Here is a 24,266-nt window from a genome sequence, read left to right as displayed (position 1 = left end):
TGTAAAACACAGGGATGGGAGAAGAGAAGGCAGGCTTCCCTCGGCAGGGCTCTGGCCTGAGCTGCCCACTGCTGTACCTACCCAGCTTCTATTCTCCTGGCTTCCCAGAGATGGAGACAGATGGTGTGGTCTGTCTACCTCTGGGAGGGTGAATGCACCCACCTCAGGGTCCTCCTCAGTGCACCCTCCCCACACGAGGATCAAAGCAACTTCCCCCAAATATCTGGATAAAAGATCTTCCCAGAAAGAGAGCCTGCCCTGAAGCTCTGAGTTGGGGAGGGTAAGGGTAGTGCAGGCTGAAAGGGTCCCCTCAGGTATGGGTGTGGCTTGGGCTTGTGCTAGATCTTTTGCTCTGGGGGGTGCAGAGCTGCTGACAGTCATGTGTTGCTATCCTCTGATTGGTCAACATCGGAGAAAAAAAATACACACGTCTAGCACAAATTTGGCAAGGAGTCTGCCTTCTGCCTGGCTCACCATTATCTCCTGGTTCCCTGGTGGCCTCTTGCTTGCAGGGCTTACATGCTCCCCCTAAAATCTCTCTCTCTCTCTCTCTCTCTCTCTCTCTCTCTCTCTCTCTCTCTCTCTCTCTCTGTGTGTGTGTGAATGGAGGTCATAGGACAACTTGTAGCGGGAGTGAGTTCTTTCCTTTCACCCAGTTCTAGAGATGAGAACCAAGCTGCCAGGCTTGGTGGCACGCACCTTTTCCTGCTCCCTGCCTGCCTCGACAGCCTCTGAGTTTTCTAAAGCCACCAGCTCCTTTACTTGCAACACGGCCTTTCTCTGCTCTCAAAGGCACAGCTCAGTTCCCACCTCCTCCAGAAAGCCTCTCTGGATTTTCTAGCTGACCTCTTTCCCCTCCCATCCACGTGCAAGTCTGTGCCTACCAGGAGACCCATGACCCTGAATTAATTTTTCTTGCTACTGAAGAGTGCTTCTAATCTGAGTCAGTGGCTTTTGTACACTGTGACCTGGTCCTCATGGGGTGTTCCTATCATCTGCCAAACACATAGAGGGGGAAAGTTCTGACAAAGTGAGGGTCCTTCATCTCCAATTAGGGAGTTCTCTAGCATAGTGCTATCATTTTTTATGATTCTAAATATTCCTGCTACAGAATCTTAGCTTATACATTTAAGGAGAATGAAGAAAGTATAGTTCACAACTTCCTTATACTAAGATAATCCTTACAGCAGCATGCTTCAAATGTGGATGTTTGAAAAAGAAACTGCATGATACATACATATAAATAAACTCTCTATCTTGCTCTCTGTCTCTAGCTCTGTCTCTCTTTCTCTCTCTCTCTCTCTTGTGCGTACACACACACACACACACACACACACACATCTTTAAAAATAAACATGGATTATATTTTTGAGGTGAATATAGCTATTTTCTTTTTGTATATGGTGCATGTTTCTGTGGGTGGCATGCTTGGGTGACAGAGCAGACATGCAAGTGTCACAGAACACACCTGGAAGTCAGGACAGGTGCTAATCCTTGTCTTTCTATTTTGAGGCACGGTCGTTGTTTGCCACTTTGAGTGACAGGCTAGTGGGCTAGTTTCTCAAGGGACTATACTGTCCCTGCTTCCTCTCTTACTAAAGAAGCTCTGGATCACAGACAGGAGTTACCCCATTAAGCTATTCCACAGGATTTGAACTCAGATCCTCATTCTTGCATAGCAAGTGCTTTATCCACTGAGCCATCTCCCTAGCTTATTTTTTGTCTTATGAATATAGCTATAAGTGAGCCACAACACACTGGGAAACAATATGGGGCACACTTACATTGCAAAGCAATTCTCTCCAACTTTCTCCACTAAAGAAAAAAAAAGTTAAATAAAAACATTGATAAATTCTTTTCCATCCGTCTCCACTGGCGTGTAAAGTGTAATTAAACCTTTGTTTTGTAGACCAGCACGGGTCATGTGACAGTCTCACCATTCACCCTTATCACTCAACTCCTATGCCTGGCCATGGCCTTAACAGCACACTCATGCAGGGGTCACTTGGCCAGTCCACAGCCACAGTACACTTACTGGTTCCCACAAGCTGTTGTCACATGTGATGGAGCCACAGAAAGCAGGGTTGTGGCATGCTCAGGCAACTATTTCTGTAGGATGGCTCCTTTTAACTTTGTGTGTTGTGTGTCTGTGGTGTGTGATGCATGTGTGTGTGGTGTGTGCCCTCTGTGAACTCAAATGGTGCCTAAAGCAGGACACTGGGCTGTTTCCCTGTAGGATTCTCTGCCTTGCTTTTGACAGGATTTCTCACTGAACGGGAAGCTTGCTGGCTGGGTGAGGCTGGCTGCCTGGTGAGCTCTCAGGATTTGCCTGTCTCTGCCTCCCAGTCAGGGGTCACAGGTGTGTATGAGCATACATGCTTTTCACATGTATGCTGGGGTCCAAACTCAAGTCCTCGGCCTTGAAGGGCAGAGTGCCTCAACTCTCCAGTCCCTGGAAGGGCTTTAAATGTGGACTTACTACTGCGGGGCAGTTGATTCATAAATGTTGCCACTATCTCCACTGATGCTGCAGATAAAAAAAAGGCATGATTTATATCTGAACCTACACTGCAACAAAGTATCACCTGCTGCTTTAACCCAATATGATAACAAGTCAGGAAGGTCCCTCCCCCAGGGCCACCCAGGTATCCATCTCCTATCCAGTCCCCCTGCTCATGAGGACCCATGAGGCTCATGAGGACCCACGAGGCGTTACATCTTTGCCGGTGATTGGCATGCTCTCCACTGATGTTTTAGATACTCAACCTTTCAAAAAATTAAATGTTTTAGAGAGGTGTGTGTTTGTGTTTGTGTGCGTGCACATGCATGTATGTGTGCACCTTGACACATGTGTGAGGGTTAGAGGAAAGCCTCCGTACGCCCTGTAAAATCTGACTATGGAATGTGGGTTGTCAGGCCTTTATGTAAGTAAGCACCTCTACCCACTGAGCTGTCCCACTGGCCTTTTTATTAGTTACAGAACTCTTTACATATTACAGATCCACTCTGTTAGAGGGGTTGTCCTCACATTTCCTTCCCAATGAATTGCTTGCCCTCTGCCTCCATCCATTTCATGGGTCAATGGGTTGAGGTTTTTCCTCTAGGGCTCCCGAGCTTCTGCCACATCGCAGATACCCCCTGCATACACAAGCAGAGGCACAGGCATATTTTCAGCTGCCACAATAACAGCTAAAGCATGTTCAGCTGTCTAAAGTCAGAAAATCATTTTGTTTCCTGAATAGCTTGCCCAGTTGTCCCGACTCCCTGCAACTAAGAACTGAAGTGTTGAAGGTCACATCCTTAGAACCCACACACTGGCAGATGCTTCTGGGCCCACCTAACACGGCTCCTCCATTGGTTATTTACCTCTTTTGAATCAGCCCCACATGCCTTCATTGATGATGACTTTAGGATTGGCTTGGTACCATAAATATTAAATTCTTACCTAGCTGGTTTGAGCAAATACGTGTTCCCTATGAGAACTGCAGGGCCAGGCCAGATGTAATGTGGCCTGTTTGGAATCCCTGTTTCAAAAATGTGGCTCACTGTCTTGCTAAAACCTCCTGTATGCCCTGGTGTAGACTCATATCTGAGGTGGTCTCTGTGAGCTGTAACACCAGCTACAGGTTTGTTAGACACACCTGTGGCCTGACACCCCAGTCCTAGGGAATGATACAGGTCTATGGTCTGTACTGATGACTTTCAAGCCAGCAAAGGGGAAATAGAACAGGACCCAGAGCCAGAACTGTGTGGACTCATAGTCCTGACAGCCGCGGGCTCAACAGACGTTTCCATCTTTGGCTGATGAAAATCTGCTCATCTACATCTGAGACCAATTTACTGGAAACTACAGAATGCCTGTCACATTGCCTCCTTGCGCAGACGTGGGATGTTTGCACGGAAGAGTACAGACAGCTACATACCTCTTGGTGCTGTAATCGTTAGGCGTGTCACTCTGCATCTTAAGGAAGCAGCACCTTTAAATAAATGAGTCTTTTCAGCTAATCCCCAGCCTGGAAACACGAGAATGCAGCCTTCCTCCTGCAGTGAGCAGACCTGCCCACATGGCTTCCTCAATGCCACGCTCAAGTGTAACACAGGCTGCTGCCAGACATGGGTCTCGTGCCTTTGTTTTCAGTTATACTGTGCTCCACGTGTTTGTACGCTCAGGAACTTGGCTATGCCTGGCCTTTGGTTAGAGAACCCAATCCTTGAACCAGACAATCTCTCTCTTTCTCACACACACACACCATAATCCTTGAACTCTTCACACAGTTAGAGTGCCTACTGGAAGACTGACAGGGGCTGTGCTCCTCTGTGGGTCACCCTCCAGGGAAGGGCTACACCTACTACCTGCCTGGTTGTTCAGGTCCAGTATTTGGTGTAAAGTCTTATAGGTAAGGACACTGGAGTTTTGCCTTCAGGAGAGAGGGTGTAGTTTAGCAATGGTTACAATACCTACAGTTTCTCAATATTATTGATAGATCAAATCTCACTTTGTGCCAACTACAACTTGATTTCTTCATAAAATGATGCAGTTCATTTCAAAAGGATGACACAGTTTTGAGCTGGCCTCTTCATTATCTTTAAGTTGAAGACCACAGGCTGTTTGTATGCTGCCATCCCTGCTGTCTACCATTGCCTATGGGCCAGGGGCACTGCACCATCACCTGCCAGGGATGGGATGTATATGGTCACTTCTAGACTGCAACCTGTAAACCGAGGTCACGAAGACTAGCAGGGTGATGGTAGCCAGAGGAAGGTTACATCGCTTTTCTGAGAACAACACAGAATTCAGAATTGAAGCTGCATCGAAGGCAGGGATGTTACATCTTTCACATGCAAAAGCTTCACCTTTAAGAGGATAGAGGCTGAAGAAGAGAAACTGCCACCTGGGCTCATCAGAGACACTAACATTAATGACCCTGCAGCTGCATTGCAAGTCTAGTCTTCAACCACATCTGCTGCCGGCTTTGGGGCTGGTACTAACATGCGACCTTGCCCTTTCCACTAATCAGATGTATATGTTCCTACTCTCCCATAAGGCACAAGACAGGGATCCCACCTCTAAATGATCTAAACCCTAGCAGCTCTCACGGCAGGACCTGCAGCAGGGTCAGGGTCCCCACAACAAGACACCTGCACATCTGAGAGCTATCAGTTGGCCTGTGATTTTGTGAGTTTCCCTGGCTTGCCCTGTGGCCCCCAGAGATTTCAGGTTGTTGTTGGGGACCAAGGCTCTTAGAGTACAGAGTACCCCAGTTAGCCACGTTCAATGGTAGATGGAGCCCTTGCTGGCTGGAATTAACTGTAATATCTCTTCATTGCCCATTCCAGAAACACGTGGAGACACGATGAGGTTGGGGGCACTATCTGAATTCCCTATGTCACATTCTGGAATCCATAGGTCAGGTTATTAATGAAACCTTAGCAATGACAGGGGCGGCAAGAGTTGGAGGTGTCCAGTCTCACAGATTCTGGGTAGCTTGAACAGCAGGGGGCAGGGGGCATAGGTATAGGGTTGAAAGTCCTTTATCCAAGATGGCTTCTGGCATGGACCTCGGTCAGGGAAGCTATGCACAGACATCGTACATCCCAGGATGGAAGCCCAGTCAGGCCCTATGTCAAGAAGGCAGATTTTCTTCAAGAAACTTCTATCAACCTGTGGGTCTGCTGTCATGCACATACATTTCAGGTCCTTTGTTGGGCAGCAGGGAAGGGGGAGCAGGAGGTGTTACTGGGCATAGGTCCAGGGCCTCATGTGTCTGCATAGTATGGGATATTAAGCCCAGGGCCTTCTGCCTGTCTGGAAAGTCCTTCACCACTTAATTGATATCCTCAGTCCTACTTTTTCATTTTATGGTAGTTAGGTTTACCTGGCTTTGACCTTATTTTGTAGGCCAGGTTAGCCTTGAACTTGTGATGACCCTGCTTGTGAACCTGTGATATACTCCTTCTCCAGAGGATGTGGAATAAGAGGCTTGCATTATTATAGCTCCACCCATTTTATTATTATTATTACTTTTACCAATCTTCTCTTTCTTTAAAAAAAATGTACTTGTTTAACGTGTGCATGTGGTTTTTGTGAGTGTGCATGGGTACACAAGGGGCGTGATGCCAATGTGGAGGTCAGGGGACAACTATTTGGAGTCAGCTCTCTCCTTCCACTTGAGTTCTGGGGAACAATATCAGGCCATCCGGCTTGAGTAGCAGGTGCCTTACTCTCTGAGACCTTTGGCTGGATGTTTCCCAATGTTCCTTGTGTAACTGAAGACTGCCTACTTTCCCTGTTTGAATAGTATGCATATGGAATGATAGGTCATGGGCACAGTCGTGCTTGTAGGCCTTAGGTATGAAGAAGGCAAAACTGCCCGTGGAGACAGCCATTAGCAACAGATGCAACCTCTGTAGTCTTCATGGCCTTATTCTGCACACAGGACAGGTTTCTTCCTGTGAGGATGGAGAGAGCCAGCCAGCCATACAACATCCCTCCTATTATTCCAGGTAGACTCACCTCTGCTCTCACGGATTGATAGCTAGGTTGATTCCATTTCCTTACCTGTTACAGAGAATTTAGGCATATTTGTGACTGCCTTTATCCCTTGTTCCTTGGAGTCTGATCTTTGGCGATCTTTTGATAGTTCTGCCAATACCCAAGGCATGTTCTTCATACCTTGGTGTCTCCTAGACAGGGACACCAAGGACCTTGGTGAGCTATTCCCAACCTTCTCACCTAACTATTCTCAGGGAGTCAGAAAGATGACCCCCCTCCCATCTCAGAAGCAGGATAGAACAGCTTCAGCTTTTGCCAACAGCCATTGCAACAAGGCAGGATAGAGAAGGGGGGGTACTCAGCTCACAGAGGCCATCATCACAAGGTGTGAAAATAACCAGGCTCTCTGAGGGACAACCAGCTTTAACCCCAATCTCCAGATATTTTCCATGTTCTTTAGAATCACCAACAGCCAACAACACCCACTTTTTACACACACTCAGGGTCCTGGTCCTCTGGGGAAGCTCTGGGACACAGATAACTGGCTTCTGTTAGCTTTTTGAGCTGGGTATGGAAATGCTGGCCAGACCTGACATAGTGAAGCTGGAAGGTTTGGTGTTGGCTATACGTGCTGGAGTGCACCTGGTTCCAAGGGTTACAATGCTGCCTAAGACCCAGTTACAAAATGTGTGAGCCCACGAGCAGAGTAGGGTTGAGTGCTCTGACCAGTGTGCAGAGCTAGCGTGAGGTCTGTGCTCATGCCCAGGACTCTCCTAAAGGCAGGGGACTCCCTTACCCCCACCAATGCAGACAAGGCCATGGGGGTATGGTGGTCTGGTGGGAATCAGAGGTTTCCAGCTGTGGCTATGTATTTAGGCAATCTAGAGCCTAGGCATGGGCTTTCTGGGGCTGGTGAAAAAGTCTCTGGCCACTGTTAGCATGGAATTGGGGCCTGGCTCACCCTAGACACAGATGGAGAACAGGACAACACAGATGAAGTCCAGACATGTGGGAACCACCCCCTCTGCCTCCCCACCCCCAGTTCCTGTGGACTTGGAAGGATTGGCTGCCTCTGGCACCAGAGATAAGCAAAGCCTGCTGAGGACACACTGAGTGGTACTTCCTAAGATCTGTCCAATATGTCACAGGACCCCAAAAGGACTGTCCCACCTGCTGGAGTGAGTGGTGTTTGATATGTGTCATGCAGAGCCTGTGGGGCTGCTCTGATCCAGAACCCAAGAGGCAGTAAGATGGCTTCTAAACGTGGTCAGGGGTGTGACTGTTAGTCCATAGCCTTTCTCTAAAAATTGATTCCCAAATGTTCCTGGGATGGCTTGAGGCTAGTCTTCCACCCATTCCTCTAATATGGGGCTCCTTCAAGAAGCCTTGGTGCACTGGGTGGGAACAACCAGCCAGGAAGGAGTCCACAGTCCAGTTACTTCCAGGGAGCCAGCTGAAGGGAAGGACTCGAGTCAAATCTCCACACCTGCCTGCCATCCAGATTCACCACGCAGAATCTGTAGCTGCCTGTATTCCAGAAAGATTTTTTTTCTAAAGTGGCCCAACATGGTGGCAGAGAAGCTTACTTCAGTGCAAATTCTCATGTCCTGGCAACTGGGAAAGGTCCATCTTTAGGGTACCTGCTTTGGCCAGGCTTGTTGGTGCTTAGTGATAGGCCGGCTGCTCAGCCTTGGGGACTTGCATGGGCTGACCCTGAACAACAGAGGGGCTCCAGGGCCACCTCTGCCAGGTAGGATAGCCTAGATGCAGAAATGCTCCTTGACTCTTAGAAATTGGACATCAAAGCCCTGACAATTTTCCCATTGGGGACTCTCTCTCAGCCAGGCTAGAACCCAGCTTCCCACAGAGGACCAAGAATGGGAGCTTCCTGAGTCCTACCAGGAAGGCCCCCTGATAGACTCCACTGTAAGTCACCTCACAAGCCTCCCACCCCCTCCATAGATTCCAAAAATCTCACAGGTGCACCACCTTCTTGTAGCCATGCCAACCAAAACATGTGGAAACAGCACTTGTACAGAGTGCCATACACCACAGGGCATTTGGACACTGGTGTCCTCTCCAGCTGGGTTCCAACTCATTTCCGTCAACAAATGGCCCCGAAGGCACACATAGCTCAGGCTGCATAGTACAGAGGTTTGGGTTGTGGTTCCTGTGTGAACAAGGAGAGACATACTAAGCCTGTTGCTCCTTCCCCTGCCCTCAAACATCACTCCAGTGTTTGAGTCTCTTGGAGCGTCTGTCACACATACCAGGCAGGGCCAGCTCTGACACTCCATGGGACTGGCTGGGAGCAGCTGTCACTCAGCACCCTTGGGCGCATTATTCCTTTCCTGGGTCACTAAATCAGAGATCATGGCAAGGAAAACGTGGAGGCTCCACTCTGCGTCCTCAGTGAAAACAGCTTCCCAGTGAGGCCCACCACTCCACTCCAGTCCACAAAATGTACCTCCGTCGAATCCCCCACCTGGCACGGGGCTTCAATAACCCCGAGGTTGGCAGCCTGAGAACGAGCCTTTAACAGGAGGGGTTGCTTTCTCCTAACGCCTCCCAACAGCGCCAGCACTGTACTGTACAGGATCGATCTTAATTACGGCCCAGGTGGAATTTTTTTTCTTGTGGCTCTTTTCAGTGAAAAAAAAAAAAAAACATTAATGAGAAACTTTAAAGGCTTGTTAACAGTGTCCTCTCATCAATCAGAGGCGCTGTCAGGCTGGGCCCTGCTGTCAATTTGCACCTCATGGCCCAGCATCCACTTCCTACTTCCTCATCCACTCCGGCCCCCAACCCCACCGCAGACCCTTGTTGGAGAGGCCCCGTGTGATGGAGGCCAGGCATTCTCTATCTGTCAGCAGCTGGAGCCATGGGGTCCTGGGATTCTGAGGCCCCCGGACGCCTGCCCTTGGTCACCTGGAGCCATGTCTGGACTTAAGAGATTCTTGCCTTGGCTTTTGATCAACATTTCCCCTTTGCTTTAGACAGACAGACAGACAGACGTACAATAGGACTGGGAAGGAACCTTTTTACAAAGTCTCACTTTTTTCAAACTGTTTAAGTGATACTGCCAGGAACTTGATTCTTCAAAAACATTTTTTTTTTCTTTTGTGTTTTTGTTTGCTGTTTTGGAACATCTTCCCGTGTAGTTCTTCCTAGCCTGGGACTTGCTAGGTAGACCAGACGGCCTCCCATCCTGCCTCTGCTTCACAAGTGTGCAGTTTTGCTTTTGTAGGTAAGACCCAGCTCTTCCCACATAACCCAGGCCTCTAAGTCACTGTCCTCCTGATTCCACCTCTCCAACAGCTGCAACTCCATTCTGTGTGGCCTCCTGTGCTCTGCAAGATCTGGACTCTGAAATGCAAACTTTTAACAACAATGTTTGTGAAAAGAAAGAGCAGACAAAGATGGCCTGGGAAAGTCCAAAGAAATTTAGTTTCCTACCCAAGGACCTCTCCTCGCCCTCTGGGACATATCTGTGAGACTCAGGTGAACAAGACACACAGGGGCCCGGACTTCTGCCAACAGGAGGAAGCTGCAAAAGGTTTAGCTTCCTGAATGGACTTCCAGAAAAATCTTCAGAGTGAAATCAACTACTCCTTGGGTCCCACATTAAGCCAGTGTGCTTGTCACACAACAGAACCCTATCATACAATGTCTGCAAGCAAAGAAACACTGGGCTGTCTGGAATGCTCTCGCGGGAAAGGAACAGTTTCACACAGATTCAGCAGGAATTCCCTGTCCGCTCTGACAGCGTCGAGGTCTGAGCTGGGACCAAGACCTCTAGTGCACCCAGTGCACTAGATTCAGGGTCGCAGCGAAATCCGTGCAGTATTTTACCCAGTTGCCAATGACTGCAAGATGCTATTCTGGAGATGGTTTGAAACCCTTCCACAGCTCCTGAGTTTTATATGGGAAGGCTATCCTGATAATGCCTAGGTCTCAGTATGCCTGTATCAATGATAGGCAAACTAGCCCCCTTTTAAAAAGGGGAACTTGGGGCAAGAGGGCAGTACTAATCTATAGGACAATGCAAGAGAGAGGTCTACAAGAAGATATCAAGAAGTATGGCTCTCCAGCACATGTCAGAATCCCCAGAGAACATCCCAGAGACTCTCTGGTAGGGAGCTAAACACCCAGTTACCTCCTAAGCGAGTCTTTCATCCCCTCTGAAATACACACTGTCTGTACCTCTAGAACCTTGGAGAGTGACCCCTTTATCCTATGCCTCTTACAGGAATGTGGCTTCCAGACCCAGGACTGGCCTTTCTCCAGATTGGAGCTTCTCTACCTTGAGCAGAAAATAAGTCAGACTCACACTCTTGTCTCTTCATCCCTTGGTAAGGCCACAGGACGTGGGTCAGTGGGTGGGATGTGTGCTCTTAATAGGGAAAAGACTGGGAGAAAAACACCCCCTTCCAAGTTTCTGCATCCTTTGCAGCCAAATGCATCTATCTATTCTGCTGCCAGTGAGGTCTGAGCCTTTGGTCACCGCAGTTTATGGAGGTGGCAAGATGACAGGGAAGCCGGCAGAAGTCTCGGTGCAGCAGCAGCTGACAGGCTACACAGGCCTCCGTGTGAGCATTCAAAGCACAGAAGCTCAGGGCATGGAGGCTCCACAGGTGAGGAGGACCGGGGGCCAAGGCCAAAGAACACAGCTTTCTTGTTTCAACATTTCTTTTTATTTGGAAAATATTTTTGTAATTCTTTATGCCTTTCCTCTTTCTCTCATTTTCACAAGCTGCGCTGCAACCCCGAGCCAGAGCAGCTCCAGGCAACCGTGCTGGTGTTTCATGTCAGCCTCTGCAGAGTTTATCCTTGGAGCAGTACACGGTCACTGCAGTGAGTCCTGCTGCTGTCAACGGCTACCTCGGGGCATCTATGAACCTGTTATGACAGCACCGAGGAAACCCTCGGAGAGGGGAGCAGACACGGCTTTCGCATCGCTCCAAGGGCAGGCCCAAGCACGTCCGCTCATCATTCCAGGCTACCTGGAACTGCCAGGTTGCCCTTGTGGCTTTGATGGGGTTGGCGTCCTGGCCGCATGTGGCTGTCCCATGCTGGGGGTTCGGCCGTGGATGTCTGTCCAGCCCCAGGCTCCTCTTAGAGCCTGGATCTATTTGGAAGCGCAGAGATCACAAAGAAAGCTCCTATTACATAGGCCACCCAGGCACAGGAGACCTATGTACAAGGCACTGGCCTGACGGCCCACACGGCGGGGTGGAGGACCTGCTCAGAACCAGTTGACTTCGACCCTGATGCCCACCTTCCAACTCCTCTGAAGGCAGAGTGGAGGCTGGGGTCTCCCCAGCACACTGCAGCCACAGTGCCCTCTGTTGGAACACACACGTACACGGCTCTTTGAGAATTCTGCTCTCTTCAGGCAGAGGACAAAAACATCATACAGTGATTTCCTGGTGCTGGAGAGATACCAGTGTGGCGTTACTCTGATACAATTACCCCAGCCCTTTCCATGGGTCTTGCTGGCCATGTCAGACAGAGATGGCCCTTCCAGGAAATGAGCAGAAAACACCCTGGCAAGGCCAGATGGGAGGGTGCCAGGGTGCATGCCCAGCCCTGTCCTGAAAACTTATGAGTTATGGGGCTCACATAAATGAGACCCACCTTGCTCTGTGATGATAGGTGATGACCAAATTCAGAAAGTGTAGTATTGGTGATGCCTCTCTAAAAAAAAATTACCAGAGTTAGTGTGGCTGGATGCAAGATGAGGACATGATAAACTGTTAGCCAGGGAGAAAGGCCTGAGGTTTACGTGGGTGTCAAGGTAGCATGCAGTACGAGGGTTATGTAGAGGCCATGATTCCATGATGCCATGAGTGGCACCTGCTGTCAGAGAGGCCACCATAAAACCAAGCTCTCCGCTGCACGGTTGGTGGTTCGTTCCTCCAATCATATGCTGTTTTACCTAGCCATGCACCTGGCTGAGTCTCCTCTCCCTTTTTGGGAGTAGCTGACTCTGAAGGTGGGAGGATGATGTAATTGTGAAGCATCGTGTGGTGCCTCGTGGCAGATCTGGAGACAGTCTCCAGAGCTGGTGGCAGCATGCGCTGAGTCACAGTATAGCCTTCAATGCATGAGATCAACATGGGCTGCTGGGACCTTTACAGGTTCCTGGTCCTCGAGGCTCCCAGGAGGCACCATGTCTCCTCCACCTACCACTTTCCTTGTCCTTCAAAGACAAGGAAAGAAAGGAGAGCTGGAATTTGGGGGTGTCCCAAATGCTGCTATTCTGCATTTCCAAACCAGTGTTTGGAAGATGGTAATATTTTATTTTATTTTCTGCTTAATCATCTTGCATCCACCGTGGATACAAGACACTTTCCTGGCAGATGGGGGAGCAATGCTGAGACCCCCAACAAAGCACTCGCTTGCTAGCCTGTCTCCCCTCCAGCCAGTAAGGGTGGGAGATTAGGGCCTGAATGGGGGCTGCCATCTCCACAGGGTAAATAGCTTGAAGGATGACTTGGGGGCCTTATCGGGGTGGGGTCAGCTGTTTAGTGTGGATGGGCTGGGGTAGCCAGCTGTTGCCTGCAGGTGTCAGATGTGTCTCCCTTCATACAAAGGGGCCCTAAGGCTCATCAGGCCTTCCTTGCTCACCCCCATTTTAATGGGCATTAAAAATAGAACAATAACCATGTCAGAGGAGGGAACTGATGACACACTCGAGGTGGGTCGTCTGAACTCATTCTGCTGTAAAATGTAGAAACAAGAAAGGGCAGCCACATCACGTCCCCCAGGACACTTGCAGCTCTTTTAATATAGTGGTGCCACCACACATCCGTTTCCGACACGCGTTACATCTCTGTGTCATTCAAATGGTTACTCAATTTCGGCCAGACGGCTTGGAGCTGGTCGACTCGAAGGATGACTTGAGCCAGGTTCCAGTCAGACCCAAGCCCTTGGAGGCTGGCTGTCCGGTCGGGATGCCCTCATGGGCCAGAAGCCACTCCTTCACAGCCCGCCCTCCTCCGGAGTAATTGCCGATGGTACCGTCACTGCGAACCACCCTGTGGCAGGGGATGAGGATGGGGACCTGAAAAACAGGGGTGCCACTGTCAGTCTGGATCTGGGCGGAGGTTTCTGTGCTATAGACAAGGTCTCACCCGTGACTGTCCGGCACCACCGGGTAGCTCTGCAGTTAGCAGGCTGCTGGCACAGTGGCGACGATGCCAGTTGATTGCTTCAGTATCCCTACTTTGCACCCTACAGAGGCCTTGAGGGTATCCTTCGGGGCGTGGAGGAGGAATACCTGCTCTGAGGTGTGTGTGGGATATGGGATTCCTGGGATCCAGGTTTAGGAGGAGGATGCCAGATTGCACCTGGGAAGTGATTTATCAAGTTCACCTCCTGAAGGAAAAACATCATTTCTGAGTTCTACACAGGAAACAACTTTCTCTGTCATCGCTAAGCTGTAGCTAGAATCTTCAAGGATAACAACAGGCCCAGTTCACCTAAGGGTTTAGCAAACCATGGCTAAGGGTTTGCTGTTGTCTACCTTTTGCGCTTTTCTTTTAAAATAAAGTTTTATTTGAACACTAGCATGCCTTTAGCTATACATGTGGTTGGTTTGTGATGGCACAAAATACTCCCTAGTTTCCCTTCACAGGAAAAGCTGGCCAAGCTTGTTTCTGCTATTGGGAGTTTTTCTTTCCCTTCCCTTCTGGAAAATATGGCGTCTCACAAGGTCCAGTGTCTATGCCTTCCCCTGGACACACTGCCATCGGCAGCACACCCAGAGCCGGGTATGGTCAGTGGGTCACTCTATCTCAACAAGCCCCCCAGACTAGGAATTCCTTATTAGGGTTGCTGCAGCCTCCCAACTCAGATGGTCTGGCGTACCAAGGCTGCTCGCCAATCCTTAATGGTGTGAGTAAAGCTAAGTATGGATGCTTTTCTACTGTGACATAATGGATTTACTCTAAGGGAGGCCCCTGCTTAGTGGAATCAAGCACACAAGGGGATGATGACGGTCAGACCTGACCAAGGGTGATGATGGCCAGGCACATGTATGCTTGGGCTGTGGTGTTGTCTATGTGTTCTGAGCCACTCGCCTAGTCAACTGCTATGCAATATGTCACACCAATCAAAGAACAGGGGGAATAATTCCAGTGAGTTATCAAAATGGGTGTTTCTTTCTATTGACTCCAACAAACTCCAAAACAGGGGTCTGTAATCTCATGCGCCCCATGGTAGCAACTGCCCCACCATTTTCCTGGCTCAGCACCATGCAAACCTGCAGGCATCTTCATTGGGGTCCAAAAGATCTGGATGCCAGGTACTCATGGAGCCCAGGCTCCAGGGCAATGCTCAGACCAAAGGGACTCTGATGCTCAACCTGTAGCCACAAGGCTATGACCTTGTCCAGGCTTCATTCTTTGAAGTCCAGTCACTAGGATAGGATTCTGCATAGGGAGTGTGCTTATTTTAGCAGTGGTCCACAGGAAATGATAACTGCCTAGTTCACTAGGCAGGTGGCTGGGCTATATGGCTTGAGGCTCCATGGTCCATCATCTACGGGGGTTGACAGCTACTGGGCCCCTTCTGCTTTGTGGATAGAGACATGTCTGGCCTCACTGGCTCCCATCCTGCAGGGGAGGAAGAGATGAGAACTGCCAGCATGTCTGTAGATTTACCTGTACCCTGATTTCCTTCAAAAAGGTCAATGTATGCCTTAGCCAGGGTGGTCAGAGATGGCAGGGCTGGTGAGGGGATCTCATCCTGGAGGGAAACACTGGGAAGATGTCAGGGCAGTGCCATCTCCTCCAATCTGGTTTTCATCCTTGTACCTTTAATCCTGACTGGTTCATAGCATGGGCAGAAAAAGACAGACATCCCCATGAAACCTTCAGGAACCCACAGTGCCTGCAGCCACATGGACTCGCCTCATTTCTCTCCCTGGGCAACAGTGTCAGAGTATGACTTTACTCAGCCTGGCAGGAATGGCTGCACATCTGCCCCAGCAAGGAACATCCTTATGTGCTTGCTAGAGAGAATGCTGTGGATTCAATAGACATTTTTGCCCTGAGATCCTAATGGGTATTTCCTGGGACAGCTTTAACTAGAGGTAAAGGAGGAATCACACAGCCACTGTGGTGTCAGCAACCCACAGAGCTCACTGTGACTGGGGCCCAGGGAACATGGATTGTGATATAGCTACAGTGGTTGCTGTGGGAGATGGCAAGTTTCGGTGAACACAACCTGAGGTCTGGGAACCTGCTACAGTGAGCTCTGGAGGCTCAGGGCTCGTTCTGGAAGGTTCTGAGCTGCCCTGACACATGCAGACAGGGGATGCAAGTCTGAGGTTATCTCTGATGTTCTGCTGTGGTGAGACAGCCACTCCTGTGGGGCTCCAGTGGAAGGACTGTACAGATACTGTCGAGTACCATCTATATCCCATCTTTCTCCTTTCAGCCTTTCCCTGTGGCTCAGAAACCTTTACCCACAATGCACCCCTGCCTTTTCTACCTACCATGGCAAGTGAGTGGGACACAGTGAGCAGTTTCTGGCCAGCTATGGTCTAGAGGAAGCCGTCTGGCACAGATACCTGAGAAATTGAACTCTGTATCTCAGAAGCAGTGTATCCCACTGTTGCTGCTTCCTTGCTGTTCAAAGTCTTCCTGTGGGCAGCCATGTGTGCCATGGTCACCACCATGCCTTCAGCCACATGGTTGGCCTGCTGAACATAGCGTGCTCTAGTTGGGGTGCAACACACATGACCCAGCAGATGGGGTCATTCCAGTCCCTCAGCCTAAGAAGGAGCTTCTCATGTTTGATGTGAGGTTTCCCTATGCGGCCCCCTGCAGCCCTCCAACACCTCAGGCCAAGGGCACTGAACTCACATAAAGGTCACCAGGTTCTTAGAAGGCAAAACCAGTTCTAACCAGCAGGAGTCTGGAGCTGCCTGTCTTCCTGATGCCTCTCTTGTCCAGTGATTGACATGGCGATGGGACTCTGTGGACCTGTGGATCACTGCTGTTTTATGACAAAGCTTGGGAGGTAGAGGACGTGACTTTCAACCTCACAGACACTATCCTGCTTTGACTGCAAGTTTGGCTATCAACATGACATGTACTGATGTGGTCTATGAGTAATTTTAAGGACGACTGCCATGAAGACCAGGAAGGAGAGAGCTGACTCTACAGACAGGAGCTGCATGGGATGAGAAGTGGAATTCCAGGTGTGTGTGGAGGACAGCATCTGACCTTGACCTTTAAAGGACCCATAAAGGGTTTTGAGAATGGGACATTACTATGGCTGATTTCTTAAAACAAAACAAAACAAAACAAAACAAAACAAAACAAAACAAAACAAAAAAACCAAAAAACCAAAAAAAGCGAATACAATGTGATACAGAGTTAGAAGACTGGGCCATGATGCCAACCCTTGGCTTTGGTTGGTGCAGGTGTGCCAATTAACCTGGTCTCACCACTATTAGATGTACATTCCGCCATTCCACTTGATAGGTCATCCCATTTGACTCTTTTCTTCCCTCTTAATGGAATATGGAATTCTAAAAGTGAGTAGCATGCATACCTCTCCCTGCTTCCTTCTGTGGATTAGTGCTGTGTTGAGGACGTTGGCTCAGAATGCACTGTGGACCAGTGACTTGCTCACACACTCACCTTTAAAAATGGGCCCTGCTTCACGTCAGATTAGCAGGAGGTATGCAGCCATAAGATTTATTGGGTCCCATGACCATATCTGAAGGGCCTGTATCATTGATGCCCTCTTCTTGAGAGCCCCTGCTACATGCGATGTGGTTGCTATCGATACACAAGGAGCCCATGGTATTACAGCTTCATTGAAATCTTCATGCTGTGAAATCTAATTTGTCCAATACCTGGATCCATCACTCACACCAGCCCTTTCTCAACTGCTATAAAACTTCCAAACCCATAGATTTGTCTCCAACAAAAATAACATGAAGGAGCCTTGCAATCAATAATGGAATCCCTCTGATTCTGGTACTGGCTGAGTATTTTTTTTTCCAACTTTGCCTTTGTTCTTCTGGGCAGAGCCCACAAGGGAGAAAGCTTGTTTTCACTCGCAGCCTCATCAATACCTAAATCCTGGTGAACAAGTGACACCGAGAAGTTGTAATCAATAGCTCCCGGTGCGGTTTTTTCTTCTGGTCAAATGGTTCAGCTCCTCTGACAACCCTGACACTCAGAACATGATGCTAAATCTTTATCAACAGCCATCTGGGTGAATGGCAGAACAGGACTCAGGGGTCAATGGTGCTCATGGCAATCTGCGAATAAACTAACTCCTTAGGAATGTGTTTGTTTAGAAAAAGGTGGGAAACTCCCAGAGCTTGTATTGATCGCCTCTGAACTACATTTAGCAAATTGTGTCTGAGGATGTGGCAGAAGGGGGTTCTCTGAAGGTGTGTGTGGGAATGGTGGTGAGGAACCTCTGGCGCTGGGCATCCCTGATGCAGGGTAGTGTGGTGCCTTCCAGAGACTGTCCTGTCTCTGACAAGGCCAATGAGTCCTACCTGAGGAAAGACTTTCGAGAAGTTGAGTTCCAGGATGGAGGAGACGCCCATCCTACAAAACCCATCTCCTATTCTTGAAGGGGATAACCCAGCAATGGGCAGCTGTGAGACCAGCCAGCATGAGGCCATGGTTACTGTAAGCCACCAAAGGAATGATGCGGGACAGTTTCCAGCGATGGGCATTCCACAACCTCTCGCTCACAGCACAAGTGCTGCTATTTAGGAGAAACACGAGCACTATGTTTTCCATGAACGTATTCCAACTTGGCAGCACCGGGGTAAACACACACAGCCACCCCCATCTTGGCCCTGTTGTCAGTGGGGACACCTACCAAGATGGGCACCAGGCAGGCAGAGCTCACCACTGTCCAGGCCTTTTCTCCAAGTTTCAGGATCTCCTCCTCATATCAGTTTCTGGTAGTGTGAGATGAAAACTCATCACAATAGTGCATGCCGTATGGCTACCAGCATGTACACTGGACAGCAGGGCTTGTTCTTACAGCAGAGGTGTTAGCTGCACTCTGAGCTGAAGCTGTGATGTTGGTACCCACTGATGGGGCTATCTTTAACTTCATGTGAGTACACTCGGGAAACTTTGCAAAACAGAACAACGTGGTTCCCAACTTAAGTGTGGATGAATACCAAGCCATGTGTCTTGTTGCAGGCGTGGGCTGGGGAATGTATGTCCACACCTCTCCCTTAGCCTTGGGAGGGGTTCAGATGGGGGTGAGGAGGGGATGGTGCAGAAGGACCTACTCCATTCAGAGGTCAGAGTGGTTAATGTGTGTTTAAAACAGTAGCCACTGGGATGCAGCAGAAAAAGGCAGAAAATATCTTGCCTTTCTCTGCTCTTCTGAGGCATTGCACAGAGCCGCAGAACACATGTATTGGAGCTGTCTCTTTGTCTTCTGCCAAATCTAATGCTTTGTGGCCTGGTATGTTGATGCATGGCTTTAGTCCCAGCACTCAGGGAGCAGAGACAGATATCTTTGTGAGTTCTAGTATGGTCTACAGAGAGAGTTCAAGGAGCCCCATGGCTATAACATGCCCCTTCCCCACAAAGAGGTGCAGACTGTTCATTCCTCAATGTCCCTTCTAGGTGAGGTACGTTTCTGATCAAGTAGCTTTTTTCTATCATATTGGGATTGGCATAACTGTATCAACATGACAGTACACATATACTGCCACAAGGGAGGCTGCTGGGGACATTCAGGGACCCCGGAGGCAGTGTGGATTCTCCGAGGACTGTGTGATGACATGACTTCTCACGGGTACAAGGCCCACAGGCAAGTAGGGCCTTGGTCTCGCCCTTGGCTGTGCTGGCCCTTGGCTGAGCCAAAATCCCCATTGCATTTGTGGAACCATAGGGTGTGTCTAAAAGCATGGTCTTCTTGTGGGCTGGGAACCCCATGCTCAATAAACTCTGACAGTGTGGTAGGAAGAAACATAAATTAACGCTGATGAGCTTTGAGGGGAAGAGCCTTTCCCTGGGGAGCTAACACCCAAGGACAGTAGACATCTATGGTGCAAGGTGACATCATCTAGGGCCATCATACCCCAGAGACCCAGGGAGATAGGGTTGTACTATTTCATGAAAACCTTCGAAGAAGGTAGGTGCCACAGGGCTCTTGTCCTCTGGATGTCCAGTTGTATTTCCAGCGTATGGAAGAATGTGCTGCTACACAACAGGCACCCAGTGTGGGGACTCTCCCGTGGGGAGTCACTAGGCTGCCCTCTTGTCTGCTTGTCACTCCCTAGGCTTATTCCTCTCTGGTAGGGGCTACTATGACATGTGGCTCATGTGGCTGGAACACAAAGAGGTCTCGGTCACAGCAGTTGCCAACCCAAAGCCCTGATCCCAGCTGCATAGTTGGCCTCTGAAATACATGTACTCAAATGACACTTGGCTCCCTGGGAGGTTTGAAGCCCTGCGACGCAGGTATCCGGCCTGCTGCCCATCTGCGGAACTTACCGGATTGCTTCTCATTGCTCCTCCTACTGCACGAGCCGCCTTGGGGTTGCCTGCCAGGGCTGCTAATTGCTGGTAAGAAACCATTTCTCCGAATTTCACAACCTTCAGCAGCTTCCATAACACCTGTCTGGTGAATGAATCTGAAAGAAAGAAAACAGAATGACGTGATTTGGACAAACGGCTCCAGCAGCTCGGATATAAATAGCTGCCAGTCCCCTAGCAGGAAATGCAATGGCACAAATAGAACTGTTATACTCAATTAAAACACAGGTCTCCACACAGTGCTCTGTCACCGTGGCACAGGCAAGGAGAGCTGAGAGTGAAGCAGGCACAAAGCAGGCGGGCCTCTGAAGGCTTCCCGCATCTTTAATTTCCTTCCGGCTTCCCCACGTTCCATGTGGGGCTGTGTGTGATGCTCTTTCTGTGAACAGGCAGGCGAGCATTTTGCACACAGTTCAATTAGCAAGCACGAGGAGTCCCTGCCGGCCCACCTATGAGGAAGCCTTTGGACTGCTGGTTAATTTCCAGCTTCGGTTGAGATAGAGGAGGACATAGCTAGGGACTGGATGGGACCCTTCTGTAACCGTCCACACTCGGCAGTGAGGGGGACTAGCCCTTGTGCCATTGTGAATGCCAGATGCCTCCACCAGTATGCCCAGGTTGTAGGGTGACCCTGGCTGCAGGCAGCAGGCAGCAGCCCTGTTTTCTCTGACTAGCTGTATCAAGTGGCATGCATTTTGTGTTCTGCAGCAGAAATGACTAGGGCAAGGTATGGTCATCTCCTTTCCTTTGATGCCCCTGGGTTTGGGAATCATTCCCTGCATGCATCTTGAGTAGGGCATAAGCCCAGAATACAAGGAGGAGTCTCTTACGAATGGATTCCTATTGTCTTCCAGAGGAGACACGCTGGCTGGAGAGCAGGGAGGCCAAGCCACATCCTCCATCCCTGGGGCTTCAACACTTGGGGTAGAAGTTTCTGAAGGGAATGACAGAGGGGAGGGTCCCATGGGCAGGAATGACCCTGGGAGTGTGTACCTCAACAGAGCTTGGCACTCTTGGTGCCAAGCTGGCAGAGTGTGAGTTAGTCCTTAAAGGAAACACACCCTTACATGCGTGTTAAATAATAAAAATCACTTCTTAACTGAAGGGAATGATAATCACCTCACTGGAAAAAAAAAAAAACCAAAACCCTGTTTAGTCTTTATTATAACATTAAGCAAATTAAACATCAGCATAATCCAGGTGATACTAGAAAAGGGTCATGGAAGAAATTAACTTATTTGTTCATTAATTTACATGGATTAGCAGAGGGCACAGACACAGCAAATGTGCTCTAGTTTTTTTATGATATAATTTCAAACTGTACAGCATTTGTGGCAGGAGGGTGACTTTGGGGTTAATCAGACTGATTTGTCCTTTTAATTGCTTTCTATTCAAAGAAAATTCATTAGATAATGTTCTCTTCAAAATTCATGAATCAATTTAACTGAAGAAACCGCATTACCGGCTCTTGGTTCATTAACAGGCGAGGTTTGAGTGGCTGGGTGCTGGGAGGGGTTCCTTAGGCAAACAAGCTCTGTTTACTGTCTTGCCCTCTGAAAGGGGCTTGAAATCACCTTGCTAATCATACTTATTGTTACTGTTGTCTGAGAGAAGGGAAGGAAGTGGGCAGAGGAGGAGAAGGGAGGCTGAGGGCTCCCTGGGAGCTGCCTGAGGAGGGGGCAGTGGCAGCCTCACACTGCAAGAGGCAGAAGCAGCCCGGGCATTCTCAGAGGGTGTAGATCCAGTGGTCTATTGCCTGTACTGTGGCCTATGGAGAGGATTGTGGCTGGTGTTTTCCAGAACAAACTAATGTTTTAATAAACCTACTGGGATTGAACCAAGAGATAGTCTAACTGGTTTCAGTGTAACTGTGAGAAACAGTCACACCAACATGCCATAGGGACACGGACCAAGGACTGTCAGGTCACCAAGCATCTTTGCCCCAGGTGTGTAAGTGACTGGAGAGTTTATATCTTCAGATATCAGCATAGATTATCAAATATGTTTGTTTTTTTTTAAATACTTGTTTTTATTTTATTTGTATGAGTGTTTACCTGCTTAGACGTATACGCACCACATGTTCATGGAAGCCCCAAAAGGGTGTTGGATCCCCTGGAACTGCAGTTGCAGAATATTGTGAGTGGCCATGTGGGTGCTGAGAACTGAACCTGGGTCCCCTGAAGAGCAGCCAGTGCTCTTAACCACTGGCCCACCTTGACAGCTTCACTTGCAGCTTTGCTGTCAGTTTCTCTCTCTCTCTCTCTCTCTCTCTCTCTCTCTCTCTCTCTCTCTCTCTCTCACACACACACACACACACACACACACACATACACACACACACACCAACAAAAGTTTCTGTTTTTACCATCTAGCTCAGACTGGCCTTGAACTCCCGACCCTTGTGTTTCTACCTTCAAGATACAAAATTTACAGACATGCACATCATGTCCCATTTCATATGGTACTGGGGATTGAACCAGGGTACTGTGCATCTTAGCCAGGCACTCTCACTCTATCAATGTAGTTGTATCCTGAGGACTAGTAACCAGTTTCTACCTAACCAGCCTACAACCCACACTAGGCAATGATACACTTGGCCGGTGGTTCTCAACCTTCTTAATGCTTAGACCCTTCATCATAGTTCCTCATATTACAGTGATTCCCCCAACCATAAATAATTTTCATTGATAGTTCATAACTGTAATTTGCCATTGTTATGAATCTTACTGTAAATATCTGATATGCAGGATATATGATATGTGACCCCCTGTGAAAGGGTCATTTGATCTCCAAAGGGGTTGCCACCTACAGGTTGAGAACAATGGCACTAGGCAGTGTGGCTCTAAGGAAGCAGTGTTTTATTGTCAAGCACGACATTTTCAAATGTACCTGAGCATCCTCCTTCACCCTGTAAGGAGCAAAGGCACTAATTAGTGGAAGCCACTCTCGGAGACAATGCTTTAGAGCAGGCGAGCACAGTCAGGTTCACTCTGCACTTAAGTGTAAGGAGGGGCTGGTATTTCTGCATTAAGGATCATCTTTCAGTCATAAGCAAATATGATCACTGAGTTCAATGTTAATGCAGAAAACACAATTTCTGAAGGTTGATGTGGCTACAGAAATCCTTGGTGGCTGGCCAAGTCATGTTGTATAGCCTAAGGGACCCACTGAAATCTATCCTTCCCCCGTGTGCCTCTCCACAGGGAGCAAGCCAGTGACTCCAATGCTGTGGGAAATGGTCTCTGCATGCTACAGTGTGGAGTTCTCCAAGCTTGCCCCTCTGTCATGTCCCTTTCAAATTCTTCCTTTCCCCAGCCTGCTCCACTGCCCCGAGGGCCTTGTCATGTCGATGTAGCTAGGGTTACGACTCTGCTGGAAGCTCCCCTGTACCTCAAACTCCCTCTCTGAAGGACATGGCTCTGGTGGCTTGTAATGCAATGAAGCCACCTAAGTAAAAAATGAGTTATTTATCAAACAGTACCTGGTCTTGAGGTCCTCAGATGCGGGAAGGATGCTGCTTCCCAAACTGGTGCTGTGCTGAAGGCACAGGCTTTAGATGCATGCTAAGGGAGTAGCAAGTACAGCCTTAAAAGGAAAAGTCATCTCAACTCCTGGACTTAGACCCCTGAAGCTCAGCTACTTTTAATAAGGGAGACCCCACACTGGGGATGCAGTGAGAGGAAGCAGCAGTCTGGCTCCGCCCATCTTACTTCTTGAGCCAACTATTTCCAGGGCTTCCACCAATCATCCCAGGGGCTGCCTAGATAGCCTTTGTCTCTACTACATGCCACTTGAGTATGGAACAGTCACAGGGCGGGCCTTCAAGGCCTAGCTTAGACCCTACCCTAGAGTGCCTTGCTCTGGGGTCTGGCTTGCATGGCCAAGGGCATGGGTGGGGTCTTTTCTCTCATTCACACAGCTCTGACACCCATGGAAGATGCCATCTTTCAGAACTGAGCCTTTAGTTCATCCAGGGCCAGGCTTTAAGGAGAGAACACTCAGGCAGAGGCACAGGTGCCATACACAGGGTCCTGCCCAGAGACTGCTCCCTTGGCAGCAAAGGGTAGCTCATAGAGAACTTTACTGAAGTTGGCACAGGCCACAGCCATTTGAACTCATGATACCCAATTTTCAGGAGCCTCCAGAGTGAGTTTTTGAGAAATGAAGCTAAAACATGGAAACAAAGAGAGGTGAGATCAGGTGGCGGCACATGACATCCAGTCCCTCCT

The 24,266-nt window shown here is 49.1% G+C and overlaps 1 protein-coding gene across 4 annotated transcripts in view; it reads right to left on the bottom strand.

Moving 5' to 3' along the window:
• Positions 1 to 13,255: 13,255 nt before the first annotated feature.
• Positions 13,256 to 24,266, bottom strand: part of Mgmt (O-6-methylguanine-DNA methyltransferase) — a 232,663-nt gene continuing 221,652 nt past the window's right edge. For all 4 annotated transcript variants that reach the window (XM_021169031.1, XM_029480221.1, XM_029480220.1 and 1 more), the window contains 2 exons: positions 19,996 to 20,135; positions 13,256 to 13,559 (listed from right to left, as the gene is read on the bottom strand). In XM_021169031.1, the coding sequence (XP_021024690.1) occupies positions 13,350 to 13,559; positions 19,996 to 20,135 (350 nt within the window). In that variant the 3' untranslated portion in view covers positions 13,256 to 13,349. The remainder of the gene's footprint in view (positions 13,560 to 19,995; positions 20,136 to 24,266) is intronic.

The sequence above is a fragment of the Mus caroli genome, chromosome 7 (assembly GCF_900094665.2).
Source record: "Mus caroli chromosome 7, CAROLI_EIJ_v1.1, whole genome shotgun sequence".
NCBI classification, from domain to species: Eukaryota; Metazoa; Chordata; class Mammalia; order Rodentia; family Muridae; genus Mus; species Mus caroli.
This window is presented reverse-complemented; position numbering and strand designations above follow the sequence as displayed.